The 14,124-nt window shown below is 37.2% G+C and overlaps 1 protein-coding gene across 1 annotated transcript in view; it reads left to right on the forward strand.

Moving 5' to 3' along the window:
* Nucleotides 1–12,491, forward strand: part of LOC101348452 (afamin) — a 22,871-nt gene extending 10,380 nt beyond the window's left edge. Inside the window, exons 8-14 of the mRNA XM_004383353.1 lie at nucleotides 432–646; nucleotides 3,819–3,951; nucleotides 6,603–6,700; nucleotides 8,709–8,841; nucleotides 9,630–9,853; nucleotides 10,674–10,806; nucleotides 12,447–12,491. Coding sequence (XP_004383410.1) covers nucleotides 432–646; nucleotides 3,819–3,951; nucleotides 6,603–6,700; nucleotides 8,709–8,841; nucleotides 9,630–9,853; nucleotides 10,674–10,806; nucleotides 12,447–12,491 — 981 coding nt within the window. The remainder of the gene's footprint in view (nucleotides 1–431; nucleotides 647–3,818; nucleotides 3,952–6,602; nucleotides 6,701–8,708; nucleotides 8,842–9,629; nucleotides 9,854–10,673; nucleotides 10,807–12,446) is intronic.
* The last annotated feature ends 1,633 nt before the right edge of the window (nucleotides 12,492–14,124 follow it).

Here is a 14,124-nt window from a genome sequence, read left to right on the forward strand (position 1 = left end):
ACATGGGGTTGCCATGAGTTGCAATTGACTCCATGGCAAAGAGTGTTTTTACTTTTTTTTTCTCTTATCAACACTATAGTACTGTTTGTGACTTTTAAGATAACTCTGTGAAAGTTCTTCATAAGCCATAAAATGCCTTGAAAATTAAAAAAAAAAAAAATCAATACGTAACAATGAATTAAAATTTATAATAGAACCTTATTTTCATAATTATGTCATCTTACACCCTGAGAAATGGTGTGTGTTAATTTGAAACTTCGTGTGTATTAAAAGAATAAAAAATGTAAATAAATATTACCTATTAAATTAGCTGATTAAGTGATTGCAGATGTTATGCTTATGGTTGGTTTTGCATGTAACCATTCCATTATATAGGAAAACTCAACCTCGAAGGACTTATAAAAATAGTTTTTCATTCTTGTTTTGTACAGAGCAAGGTTATGAGCCATGTTTGTACAAAACAAGATTCCATCTCCAGCAAAGTCAAAGAATGCTGTGAAAAGAAAATACCAGAGCGTGGCGAGTGCATAATTAACTCAGAAAATGATGAGAAGCCAAAGGACTTATCTCCAAGAGAAGCAAAATTTATTGACAGCAAAGATGTGTGTCAACACCGAGATGCTGACCAAGAGAACTTCATGGCTGAGTAATGTACTCTGTATTGAAATTAATAAGGCAAACAGAAAGAAACTTATGAGATTTGGCCTATTTTGGCTAATTTAGCTGGAGGGAACATGGAACTATTTAAATCATTGGGTATCATATAATTTTTTTTAAAAAATGGCTATAGATTATAGTATTTTATATAATTTTGAGAAAAGGCATCTGTATTGTTATAATAATGACTAATATTTATTAAGTACTTGATATGTGCCAGGAAAAGGGCTAAGTACTTTATATGGATTATCTATTTTAATTCTGACAACAATCATGTAAAACAGGCACAATTTTCTCCAGATGCCTTTTCTTAAAATTATATAAAATGGTTCATTTGTTTCAAAGTGAGAGCAAATTTATGTAACATTAAAGGGCAAGTAGGAATTGTCCATTGTCAGAAGTTTGTAACCCCGGGACTTACTGTACTCATTAAATTTTAAGTGTTTCTTGTCTACCAACAAATTTAATTTCCAAAACAACTTTCCGAGGTTACTTTTATTATCTCCATTTTACAGGTGAGGAAACTGAGGCATAAAGAGGTTAAGTAAGTTTTCCCAAAGACACCCAGCTAATATGTGGTAGAGTCACGATTCAAATGCAAGCAGCCTGGCTCCAGAGCCCTGCTCTTATAACCACTGTGCTATATTGCTTCTCATGAACCGTGGATAGTAAATCCAGTTAAACTAATCAAAATGATAGATGTAAAGCACTTCACTTGTACCTGACATAGGCTCATTGAATGGAAGTGATTTTTGTCATAATCATCAGCATCATCATCATCACCATCCTTATTACAGCATAGATAGTAGTTGAAGCCATGGCGAGAAAGGATAGAGCAACAATGAACATGTTGAATCAGAAGCAGAGTTTCAAGCTGCAGTCTTTCTGGATGTGAACATTTGAGGGAAGACCTCAATGAATCTCCCAGCCTATGGTAGACTTCCAGGTGTTTTGGTTTGCAACATTTAGAGGTGTGTTTTTAGGTGTAATTCTTTTCCTGGGGAAAGGGTGCATGGCTTACATCAGATTTTGAAAGGAGCCTTTGTTTCTCTGAAGTTTAAGATCCACTGCTTTAGGGTACGAGAATATATCCCACAAATGAGTCTGGGAAGACAGGTGGAGAAGCTGGAGAGACAGTGCCAGGGAACAGGGAAACCCAGATTAATCAAGAGGGTTAACGGCTAAAAGAAAAAGTAGTGGGGGTGGGGGTGCGAGTAGGGAGCTGAAAAGAATTCCCTTGACTTGTGCTATTTTTGTAAGGTATTATTTTCACGAAATATGAAAGATCATCTAGATGTATTTTGAATGAGTAGGTAAAATTCTTTTATGAAGAAGGCTGTAAATAGCACAGCTGAGGTACTTAGAGAAGACACCTGTCTCTTGAGAAAAGAGTCAGGTTGGCGTAAAAAAGAATAAGCTAGGCATTCGTGGGACGTAGGTTTAAATTTTGAATCTTCCAATTACTAACAGGGTGCTTACCTAGTGTGAAATTTAGTTTCCCTCACTAGAAAATAGTACTTATCCTGAGGACTAAGTGAAGTTAAATGACAAAGTGTTTGTAAAGATCAGAAGTGTATCCTTATCTTTTAAGTCCAAAACTTTACCTAGTGCCTAGTACGTACCCGTTGCCATCACATTGACTTTGACTCATAGTGACCCCATGTGTGTCAGAGTACAACTGTGCTCCGTAGGGTTTTCAATGGCTGATTTTTTGGAAGTAGATCACCAGGACTTCCTTTGGATTTGAACCACCAACCTTTTAGTTAGCAACCGAGTGTGTTAACCGTTTGCACCACCCAGGGTCTCCCTGTCTAGCACTTACTAAGGGCTTATAAGTGCTGGTATCTTTCCTTTCCCTTTTCCAGATCCATCCCCCCCGCCGCCATGAACACCTATCTATACCCTGGAGTCGCTGACTGTGGCCATGGAAACCATTGATTTAGAACTGAAGGGTGATCACACCCATATTTAGCAAGCTGCAGGATGAAGTAATGGACACAGGCTGCTCCCCAATCTCTCACCGAGGCTTAGCTGGGGATGGGATGAAAGACATACTCTCACCATCCCAAGTTGGAAGTCTGAACATATTTTCCTACAGAATTATCACTGATACTTACTTTCTAAAGTGCTGATCTCACAATATACTATTTCTAATGCTTTATGAGAGAAATCACTCTAATAGTTAACTCTAAATAACTCTATTAATTGTATCCCCCTAAGTAAAAAGCAGAGCCATGGTGGTGCAGTGGTTAAAAGCTCGGCTGCTAACCAAAAGGTCAGCAGTTCAAATCTACCAGCCACTTCTTGGAAACCCTGTGGGACAGTTCTACTGTGTCCTATATGGTTGCTGAGTCAGAATCGACTCTACAGCAATGGATTTTTTTTTTTTTTAAGTAAAAAGCATTGCTAGTTTAAAAACAAACATGGAAAAGAATCTTAATAAAATTATCCGCCATCACTCGGTGACCCAATCATGTTGTTGTTAGGTGCCATGGAGTCAATTCCTACTCATAGCAACCCTATGTACAACAGAAACGAAACACTGCCCGGTCCCGCACCGTCGCATAATCGTTGCTGTGCTTGAGCCCATTATTGCAGCGACTGTGTCACTCCATCTAATTGAAGGTCTTCCTCTTTTTTGCTGACCCTCTACTTTACCACACATGATGTCCTTCTCCAAGGACTGGTCCCTCCTGATAACATGTCCAAAGTAGATGATATGAAGTCTCACCATCCTCGCTTCTAAGGAGCGTTCTGGCTGTACTTCTTCCAAGACAGATTTGTTCGTTCTTCTGGTAGTCCATGATATATTCAGTATTCTTCTCCTGCTGCTATACATAAGGTTTTCACTGGCCAGTTTTTTTTAGAAATATATTGCCAGGTACTTCCTAGTCTGACTTAGTATGGAAGCTCCACTGAAACCTGTCTACAATGGGTGACTCTGCTAATATTTGAAATACTGGTGGCAAAGTTTCCAGAATCACAGCAACATGCAAGCCACCACAGTATGACAAACTGACAGATGAGTGGTGGACTAAACCATGGGAGGAACTTAACATTTGAGAGCAGGTTTCCTATTAGCAGATCTGACTAGACTGAAAGATAGCAGGGTTTGGTGTTTTGCTTCTTCTCTAATATATAAAATATTTTACACATAATAGGTTTCTTTATGAATACTCAAGGAGACATCAAGATCTGTCTATACCAGAGGTTTTAAGAATTGGTGAAGTGTATGAGAATCTCCTGGAAGACTGCTGCAGAACAGAAAACCCTCCAGATTGTTATGGCCACGCGGTAGGTTATGTTACTGTTGAGTCAGAGAGTTAAAAAAACAAAACAAAACTTAAAAATTGACATCAAAGTTTTAGTCTAGGCTAGGGGGTAGAAACTGTGATTGACCAGTCTGAGTTCACTTTAAATTCTTGTTGGCTGATCATAGGGAACACTGGCATCATGAGTTTGGGTTATGCCTAATGTTTTGAATTATGAATCCAGTGCATTGATTCAAAAATTTCTTCTGATTAAACATTTTATATTTACATTTTTATTTTTGTAGCCTTATCTTAGTTACCTAGTGCTGCTATAACAGAAATACAACAGTGGGGTGGCTTTAATAAATGGAAATTTATTCTCTCACAGTTTAGGAGGCTAGAAGTCTGAATTTAGGGTGCCAGCTCTAGGAGAAGGCTTTCTCTCTCTGTCAGCTCAGAGGAAGGTCCTCGTCTCTTTGAGCTTCTGCTTCTGGGTGATTTTTATGTGGCTTGGCATCTCTCTTTCCCCATCTCTGCTTCTCTTCTTTGCTTGTTTAATCTCTTTTATATATCAAAAGAGATTGATTCAAGATACACCCTAACCCTAGCTCATAACATAATAAACATAACCTAGTCCTCACTGACATAACCTAATCCTGCCTCACTAACATGACAAACACAACCCATTCGTAAATGGGATTATAACTACAGGCAGAGGTTAGGATTTGCAACACATTACAAAATGGAGGATAATTACATCTGATCACAAAATGGAGGACAACCACACAATACTGGGAATCATGGCCTAGCCAAATTGACACATACTTTTGGGGGACACAATTCAATCCCTGACAACTCTGTATGTTTTTTTAGCCATTTTGGAGTTTTATCTGGTAATAAAAGTATTAAATGATTATTGCAGATGATTAGAAAGTACTAAATAGTCCAAAAAAAATTAAAATCTTTCTGATTCTATCATTGAGAAATAGGTATGGCTAACATTTTCTTTCATTTTTTCTGTTCCTATAAGTTTATATATGTGTTTTTTATAAAAGTAAAATCAGAATAATACTTTCTGAAGAAATATTGGAATTATTTAATATCATAGAAAAAATTGTCATTAAATGAACTTCCAGAATTTATTTTAAATGACTCATCATAGTGATGTAAAAACAATTTATTTTACTGTTCTCTTACTGAGAGCACTGATTTAGAGCTGAAAGGTGATCACTCCCATATTTGACAAGTGGCTAAAGATGATGTAATGGGCAAAGGCTGCTCCCCAATCTCTCACTGAGGCATCACTGAGGGTGGGATGAAAGACATATTCCCACCACCCCAAATTGGAAGTCTAAACATATTTTCTAACAGAATTAGTCTTACTAATTGTTGTGGACATTTTGAACACTTAGATTGTTTTTAATTTTGTAAGCAACCCTGAGATAAGTAACTTATTTTACTCATCTTTATTGATATTTCTTACTATTTTCTTAGGACAGATTATCAAAAGGGAAACTATTGGGTCAAAATATATAGACTTCTAAAAAAATTGACACAAATTGCCCAGTTACTTTCTAGAATGATTTTACCACAACAGTGCTTTAGAGTGTTAATTTCACCACCACCTTCACCAACACTGCACATGGAAATTAACTTTGCTAGATTTATATGGGGGAAAAAAAAATCTCTTTTGTCTTAAGCAAGCATTTTTTTTTTAAATGAAGTTAAATTTTTCCCATATGATTTTAGCTATTGGATTTGCAAATTTTCTATGAATAATTTGTTCGTGTTCATTACCCATTTTCCTATTAAAATTAGTGTGTTTTTTAAATATCAGTTCATATGCATTGCTTATATATTATAGAAATTAATAATTCCTCATTCCTGATTTGTTTCTCTTTCTTTTGATGTGTGTTACTTTTGCTTTATTTTAAAATTCTCTTCCGTTTGTCATAAAAACCATTTTCATACCAGCTTACCACCATCCAAATTTGGGCAATGGAGTAAGAAGGTTTGCATTTCAGTTCCTGCTCTGCCACTGTCCCTAATGAGGTGGTCTGTGTCTTTTTAAATGAATCATACTGCTAGAAAAAACGTTTTTCACACTGGGAAACAATTTGTCCAACAGAATTGCTCTGTCCACTGGTGTGTAGTTCTGTTTCTGGTGACCACTTAATAGATGTCTATTTTATGTTACATGAGAGAAAATTCATCAAATGTTTGAAGATAACTATTGGAGATTTTCAGTTCTTACTCTAAATGAGGAAAAAGAAGGTATAAAATAAAGACAAAAGTAATTAAAATAATTAAAAATGCTTTGTCATGATACTTACTAGCTCGTCATTCTGGCCAAGTTGCTTAACTTAAAAATGGAGACAAAAACAGCTTTGGCCACTTCAGAGTAAGAATCCATGTGATAATTTTCAACATAAAATTTGAATTATGCTTTGTGAACTGGAAAACTCTACACAAATGTACAAGATAATGATGATGAAAAATTTGGACCTTGAATTTAAGAAAAAACCAAATTCTTACACACGTACATAAAAAGTATCCTTAATTTAGTGGATAATGTATGATAATGACCGTTTGAAAATATTTTATAAATAAATAAAGGTATTTGACAAGTCAGCATGAAGGTTATGATTCAATTTGAGATAAAATGATCATAAACATGATTGGTCTTATTTTCAGGAAGAAAAATTCAATGAGACAACTGAGAAAAGCCTCAAGATGGTTCAACAAGAGTGTGAATGTTTTCAAAATTTGGGAAAGGATGACTTGAAATACCAGTAGGTTATCTACAAAAGCATTAACACTTGTGACTGGGATAAAATAAAGTCCCATCTAGTGTAGAAAATTTAGCCCAGTTATGGCCAATTTATAAACTCTGGAAGGAATAAAAACACCGGCAAATACACATTGAGCTGTCACATCAACCCTCTACCAGAAACGAGGCTTGAAGTAAAAGTAATGCAACTGAGAAAAAAACAAGGCTAAGATTCTGAACAAATTGATTCTCTATTGCTTTAGTTTCTGTTTGGACTTCCTTTTCTAACTTCCAATTGCAATCAGCCCTCTCTGGATTCTGTCACCTTTGGGGTGAAATGGAACAAACTGCAGGTTGTCACAGTTTCCTGGGAGAGAGACAGTTGTTCAGGACTATTGCCCAGTTTAACAGAGTTTGTAGAAGTAACTCTGGATTTGCTTAACACCTGCATATTTAATTTATTAGTGCTCTGTGACTATTGATGGATAATATGCAGTTCATTTGACTTTTCTCAATTATCATACTAATGTAGTGTTTGATAATCATCTTTAAATCCAAACAAAAAGACAGTTTAAAAAATAAGGAGCTTCATGTCCTTCTTCTCAGATTATCCTTTTCCAACATGTTGTTGCTGTTAGGTGCTGTCTAGTTGGTACCAACTTATAGTGACCCTATGTACGACAGAACGAAACACTGCCCAGTCCTGCGGCATCCTCACAATCCTTGCTATGTTGAGCCCATTGTTGCAGCCACTGTGTCATGCCGTCTTGTTGAGGGTCTTCCTCTTTTTTGCTGATCTTCTACTTTACCAAGCATGATGTCCTTCTTCAGGGACTGGTCCCTGCTGATAACATGTCCAAAGTACGTAAGACGAAGTCTCACCGTCCTCGCTTCTAAGGCACATTCTGGCTGTACTTCTTCCAAGACAGATTTGTTCATTCTTTTGGCAGTCCATGGTATAGTCAATATTCTTCTCCAACACCATAATTCAAAGGCATCAATTTTTCTTTGGTCTTCCTTATTCATTGTTCAACTTCTGCATGCTTAGGAAGTGATTGAAAATACTACGGCTTGGGTCAGGTGCACCTTAGTCCTCAAAGTGACATCTTTGCTTTTTAATACTTTAAAGAGATCTTTTGCAGCAGATTTGCCCAATGCAGTGTCTTTTGATTTCTTGACTGCTGCTTCCACGGGTGTTGATTGTGGACCCAAGTAAAATGAAATCCTTTACAACTTCAATATTTTCTGTTTATCATGATGTTGCTTATTGGTTCAGTTGTGAGAATTTTTGTTTTCTTTATGTTGAGGTGTAATCCATACTGAAGGCTGTTGTCTTTGATTTTTATCAATAAGCTCTTCAAGTCCTCTTTGCTTTCAGCAAGCAAGGTTATGTCATCTGGATAGCAAAGGTTGTTAATGCATCTTCCCTCAATCCTGATGCTGCATTCTTCTTCATATAGATAAGTTTCTCAGATTATTTGCTCAGCATACAGATTGAATAAGTATGGTAAAAGGATACAACTCTGACACACACCTTTCTTGAATTTAAATCACGCTGTATCCCTTTGTTCTGTTTGAACAACTGCCTCTTGGTCTATGTACAGGGTCCACATGAGCACAGTTAAGTGTTCTGGACATGAATTAAGTGTTTCTAGCATAAATTTATTAAATTATCCTTTTAAATGTATATTCATTACGCAAGGATTTCAAGCAGGATTCTACAGACTAGCCAAGGTATTTGTTGCCAAGGAGTTTCTATGTTCACAGGTGAGACAGGACAGGCAAACATGAGAGCTTCTGAGATTTCCATGAGATTGGAGAAGAAGTCAAAATACAGAGATGTAGGAGACAGAGTGCAGGAAAATGGGGAGTGAAGAGACACTTAGTTCTCTACCATATTAATAACAGTGCTGAGGTTCACGTTGGACTTATTTGACTGCCTCTAACCTTGAAGAGTTTGGGTTTCAAGGTTAGACAAGGGTACATGGGTATATTCTTTCATTCAAAACCACAGAAAAATGTTCTTTCAGCTACCTTGTCAAACTCACAAAGATGGCCCCTCAGCTGTCCACCGAAGAATTGACCTCTCTCAGCAAGGAAATTGTGGCAGCTTTGACCATGTGCTGTACACAGAGCGAACAGTTTGCCTGCGTTGACAATTTGGTGAGCATGTCCTGTGTGCCTACTGTCCTTAAAAAAATAAAAAAGAATATTTGCACTCATTGATTTACAGGGATTATCTATATGAATCTTCCTTTCCTTCTCCCTCTGCTTCTTTCTCTCTTCATTGTTTTCAACATCGTCATGCAAAGGGCATCAAGTTTTCCTTTTGGCTCACTGTATCAAAACCCTAAGAAGCAAAAGAACGTCTTAAATAATATCTTGGGGATCGTGAAACCATTGATCTCACTTCTTATTTATGTTAGAAGTGATTTGTTAGGGAAAATGATGTAGAAATCCCAACATTGTTGCAGAATGATGTAGGAAACATTGTAATTTTAAGTAATGTTACAAATCCTTCCTCCCCCATCACCAGTTCAGTAAAATTGTAGTTTCCAGCCCAATCAAGTGTTGCGTGTATCTCTTTAGGGCTTAGGTGGAGAGTGCACTGGGGACATCCCATGAGGAGAATAAACCCAAGAGCCACAGTGTTTGGGTGCCACTTTCAGTTGACTGTTTGCAGATCTCTGCTCATAGTTAAAGTTTATGTCTATGTTAGCAAGAAATTAATCTGTAGGCCTTTAAATTGAGATGGTTTGAAGTTTTGTCATAATGCCATTTAGGACCCCTATCTCCAATCTACTTTGTTCACAGTGTAGCATTATGGGTGCATATGATTTTTTTGAGTAAAGTTAACAATGATCTTAGAACAATCTAACTAGTCATCTACTACTTCTAAACTGCAGTCAAGTTTTATAATCATATACAAGTTCTAACTCTCATTGGTACAGGTGGATTTAGTTCTCGGAGGATTATGTGGTGTAAATAAAAATCGAACCATCAACCCTGCTGTGGACCAGTGTTGCAAATCAAGCTTTGCCTTCAGAAGGCATTGCTTTGACAGTTTGAAAGCCGATGAAACATATGTGCCTCCGTCAACCTCTCAAGGTTTATTTAACTTTCATGCAAACTTGTGTCACGCTCAAAATGGAGCACTCCAGAGAAAGAAAGAAAGGTATAGATATTCTCTTTCGTTCATCTTTTCCTTCCATCTGAAGACAAACCATGTATTAGTGAGAAAGTTTATTGTAGTAAATATGTAGTTAGTATCACAGCCCTGTTCCTTCCTTCAAAATGTCCAGTCCCTCCAATTCAGAAAAATACTAGATAATATTTATTGCCATTATTTGCAAGTAAAATTCTAGCTTGTCTTTTCCTTTGGTAAAGACTTGGAGGGTCCACTAGACTATAACTTAGAAAGGTGATTTAGACAGCCAGCTAAAAGACTCATAGGCAGGTTCATTAGGAATCATCTTTTCCATAGAAAATGATGTAGGTCTTTACCTTGAGAATCTCCCTTATGTTTGAAAAAAGGAACAGGAATTTTACTTTTATTCTTTCAGGCAATGCTATAAATGCCAAGAAATAAGACCTATTTTTCGTATTTAGGCAATGTCTGTACCAAGGAGAGCAGAAACAGCATTCAGCTACCAAGGAATAGGGATTTGAGGTTGTTTTGAATCTGATTTTTCTAGAAAGATCAAATGTAGTCAAATATTCTATAATAACGTGCATAAAAATAACTTAATATATGTTCACATTTTTATACCATTTGCCTTTGTTTACATAACCCTCCAAAGAATGTTACCATGGACTCTATCCCATAACTTTAAAAGAAAAGTTTCAGGAGACCCTTTCAAATTTTAATATTTTAATTCTTTACACTCACCTAAATTGAGACCCTCCCTCAAGTCATATGATGCTGTGAAGAGCATTTTGGAGGACCTTTAGAAACAATTCATTAATTGATTCTATTTGATATCTCGGGGTCACAGGTTTCTTGTTAACTTCGTGAAGTTGAAGCCTCAATTTACAGATAAGGAGCTGCAGTCATTGCTTACAGATTTCACTAATATGGTGGAGAAGTGCTGCAAAGCAGAGGGACCTGAAGCCTGCTTCAGTGAAGAGGTAGTTATATTTCTTTTCCACTAAAACTCAGTTGGCACTCTTGGTGAAATAAAATTAAATAGAAACCCCTGTCAGACCCTGCTTCCTCCCTGCAACGTCTACAAAGCCTGTGTTTGAGAGCAGGGTTACTACATAAGTAATATGCAGACATGTCTCTGGTAGGAGTTTAGCACTGTCTTCTTGATAACAATGTGGTGTAAGAAAAGATGTCAGCAAGACCTGGGTTCTAGTCCCAGAAATCTTGGTTGTGTAACTTGAACTAAACTGCTGTTCACTATGTGTAGATGAGGATGATAATTACTATCCTTGAATTACAGCATTTATCCTTACAGTTCTTTTTTGAATCGCCCAGTATCTTATAAAGCATATTCTCAAACTAACTTGCAAAGGAAATCACAGTCAGCTGCAAAGGGGAGGAGAGCATGAAATGAAGTCCTTAAGTGGGGGACTGTTTCACCTTCCTGATCCTTGTCCCAATATCCCTCAGTTGAGAATACATGTGTGTGAAGTGAGGGAGTGGAAGGTAAGGGTAGCAGGCGGAGGAGAGGGAGAAATGTTCCTTGCTGGTTCTCGCTCTAGTGACTGTGGAATCTGTAGCTGTGGTGGTCCAAGGCTCCTCAGTTACTTCTGAATGTCAGCCCAAAGTTCTGTCTGAATGGCTCCTTGGGATGCCTATTCATTGTTTTCCAACTTCCTTTCCCATGGTTTCTTTCCTAGTAACACCCACTGCACTCCCAAACTCACTCAAAATTCACACACACACACACTTCATGAACACTCATGTACACAATCATACATATACATTTCATGAACACTCATGCGCACGCACACACACACATGCACACACATCACAAGCGCTCACATGAACATACATGCAAATCTTTCATTCTGATTGAGAGCCCCCTACTTTCCTGAGTGGGTGCTTAGTTTATGGAAATTTTCTTGAACAAATTACACCTACTCCTCACTTATAGATTATCACTTTATATGATGTTTCACATTTATGACAATAGTAAAAAAATCCGCTATCCTCCTATTTTGCCCGTTAACAATGTATGTCTGGCAGTAATGAACACTGAGGTACAAGGTTAGAGTAACACTGGCTGTGATGGTTAAGATTATGTGTCGACTTGGCTGGGCCATGATTCTCAGTGGTTTGGCAATTATATAGTGGTATAATTTGGCAGTTACGTAATGATGTAGTCATCCTCCATTTTGTGATCTGATGTGGTCATCCTCCATTTTCGCATAACACTGATTTTCACATATCAACCGGTCTTCAGAACCTAACCATGTCGATAAGTGAGGAGTGCATGTATTAGTTCTTTAAAAATATATTTTAATTTAATTAGGGGTCAATAGTTCCTTGACGGCACCTAACAACAACACAGATCCTACCTTTCATTTACCTAAGTGAATGTGTCCATGAGGTCCATGTAAAGGCAGGGATGGATTTATTGGCAGTTGACAAAAACCTTGGAGATCTCTTCTCAAGCTCACTTAAAGAGTTTTCACTGTCTTCCTATACAATGTGAGAGTGGTTTAATGTTTCTTTCCAAAATTCAGGGTAACTGTATCTCTAAATATAAAAAATAGTATCTTAAATTTCTTTTCCTATATGTTCTTTTCTTTCCCTTCAGGGTCCAAAATTGGAAGCCAAAAGCCAGGCTGCTTCACAAACATAAAGTAAAAAGCACCAAAGGTAATACCTTGTACATCAACCAAATACCAAGTTTATTTGCAGCTTATTCAGTCGCCCTGCCTTTTTCCTTCTCATGATTCAATGTTGATTTCTGTTCATCCCTTGTGCCTTGTAACTAACAAGTCCCAGTACTGGTCCTGGAGTGTTTCTCTGGGTATTTATTACTCCTGCAGGGTGGCTATGCTGCGTGTGTGCTAGCACTTTTCTTACTATTCAGATAGTTTCCTCAACAGCAAAAAGGCACAAATTCCTCTGCCTTTCTGCTATTGCACTCAGCTGTCTGGTCCAGAAAGGAGAGGCAGTCACATCTCTGAATGTTGACAGAGGAAGGGTAACTCTCTGGAGGGTGAGGTGAACAGACAAGTCTCAGTAATCCTGACCCAGGGGATTTGCTGCAGCATTTACATATACATGGAGCTATGTGTTTGTGAATTCGAAAAGATATATAAAGGGTGTCCTCTCCCCTTCAGTTTATGTATGGCTCATAACACAAACTTGGGTAAAAATGGTGGCATAGATAAAGCATATAATATATGATGTCAGAGAAGAGAGATCTGGATCTCAGTGGAGGGTAGGTTTGGATCTACAAGAGGCAAAATACAGTGACCACTAACAGTATTTCAAATACATGATTTTCCATCACCCAGTTTATAATATTTCATTTTTTTCTGCATAAAATACTATTTTTTCTTCCCAGGCTGCAGAGAAAAGAGATGAAGATCAACTTATCTTCTTCCTATGTGTACTGTGTTGAAGTTTGTTTTATGAGAAGAACAAAATAAAATAATTCTTCTGTAGTCTTTACATGAAATCATGTTATTGGAGCAAGCAACAAACTCCAGATTTTAAAGTTCTTTCTCTAAGACTCATGCCATGTATTAATTTGATAACAAAATAAATTATTAAACAATCATGATTCATTCTTTCCTTCAACATCTTTTGCTCGCTGGCTATACCTACTGTACTCCACAGAAGTCAGGTGTCTATAGTAGGAAATGTGTGGGCAGAATCTTTGTGGATCCCACTCATGCTACCACTGGGAAGGAAATGGAAAGGGGAGGACGTGCATTATTACTGATAATAAGAGCTGACATGTAGTTAATATTTAAAACGTATGAAGCGTTGCCACAAGTATTTTTCATGCATTATTTTGTTCATAACAATTCTATGAAGTAGGTATCATTATTCTTCTCATTTTACAAATAGGGAACATGAGGCTTGGGGAGATAACTAACATGTTCAATGTCATACAGCTAGTATTTGGCAGAACAAAGTTTCAAATTTGGTCCTCTAATTTCAGAACAATACTCTTAACTACTAACTCAGAGGTGTAGCCATGTTTTATGACTTACAAACTTCATTACTCAGAAAGGCGAGGAGCATCCAGGGAATCAGGAACATGGCTTTTCTGTCTTTCCATTCCAAGTCAAAATTGCTGGTTATGTTGGGGCTGTACTTGCCAGTGATACCAGAAGAGAGGGACTGATAGGAACTGTGAACCCCTGAAATGAAGGTTGGTCATCGGTTCATGGCCTGATTATCCTCACTGTTCTCTCAACTTTAAAAATTTTTAGTGTTCAATGTCTGAAACTGAAGCTGATGATCATTTAATAAAT

The sequence above is a fragment of the Trichechus manatus genome, unplaced genomic scaffold (assembly GCF_000243295.1).
Source record: "Trichechus manatus latirostris isolate Lorelei unplaced genomic scaffold, TriManLat1.0 scaffold00108, whole genome shotgun sequence".
Lineage (NCBI taxonomy): Eukaryota > Metazoa > Chordata > Mammalia > Sirenia > Trichechidae > Trichechus > Trichechus manatus.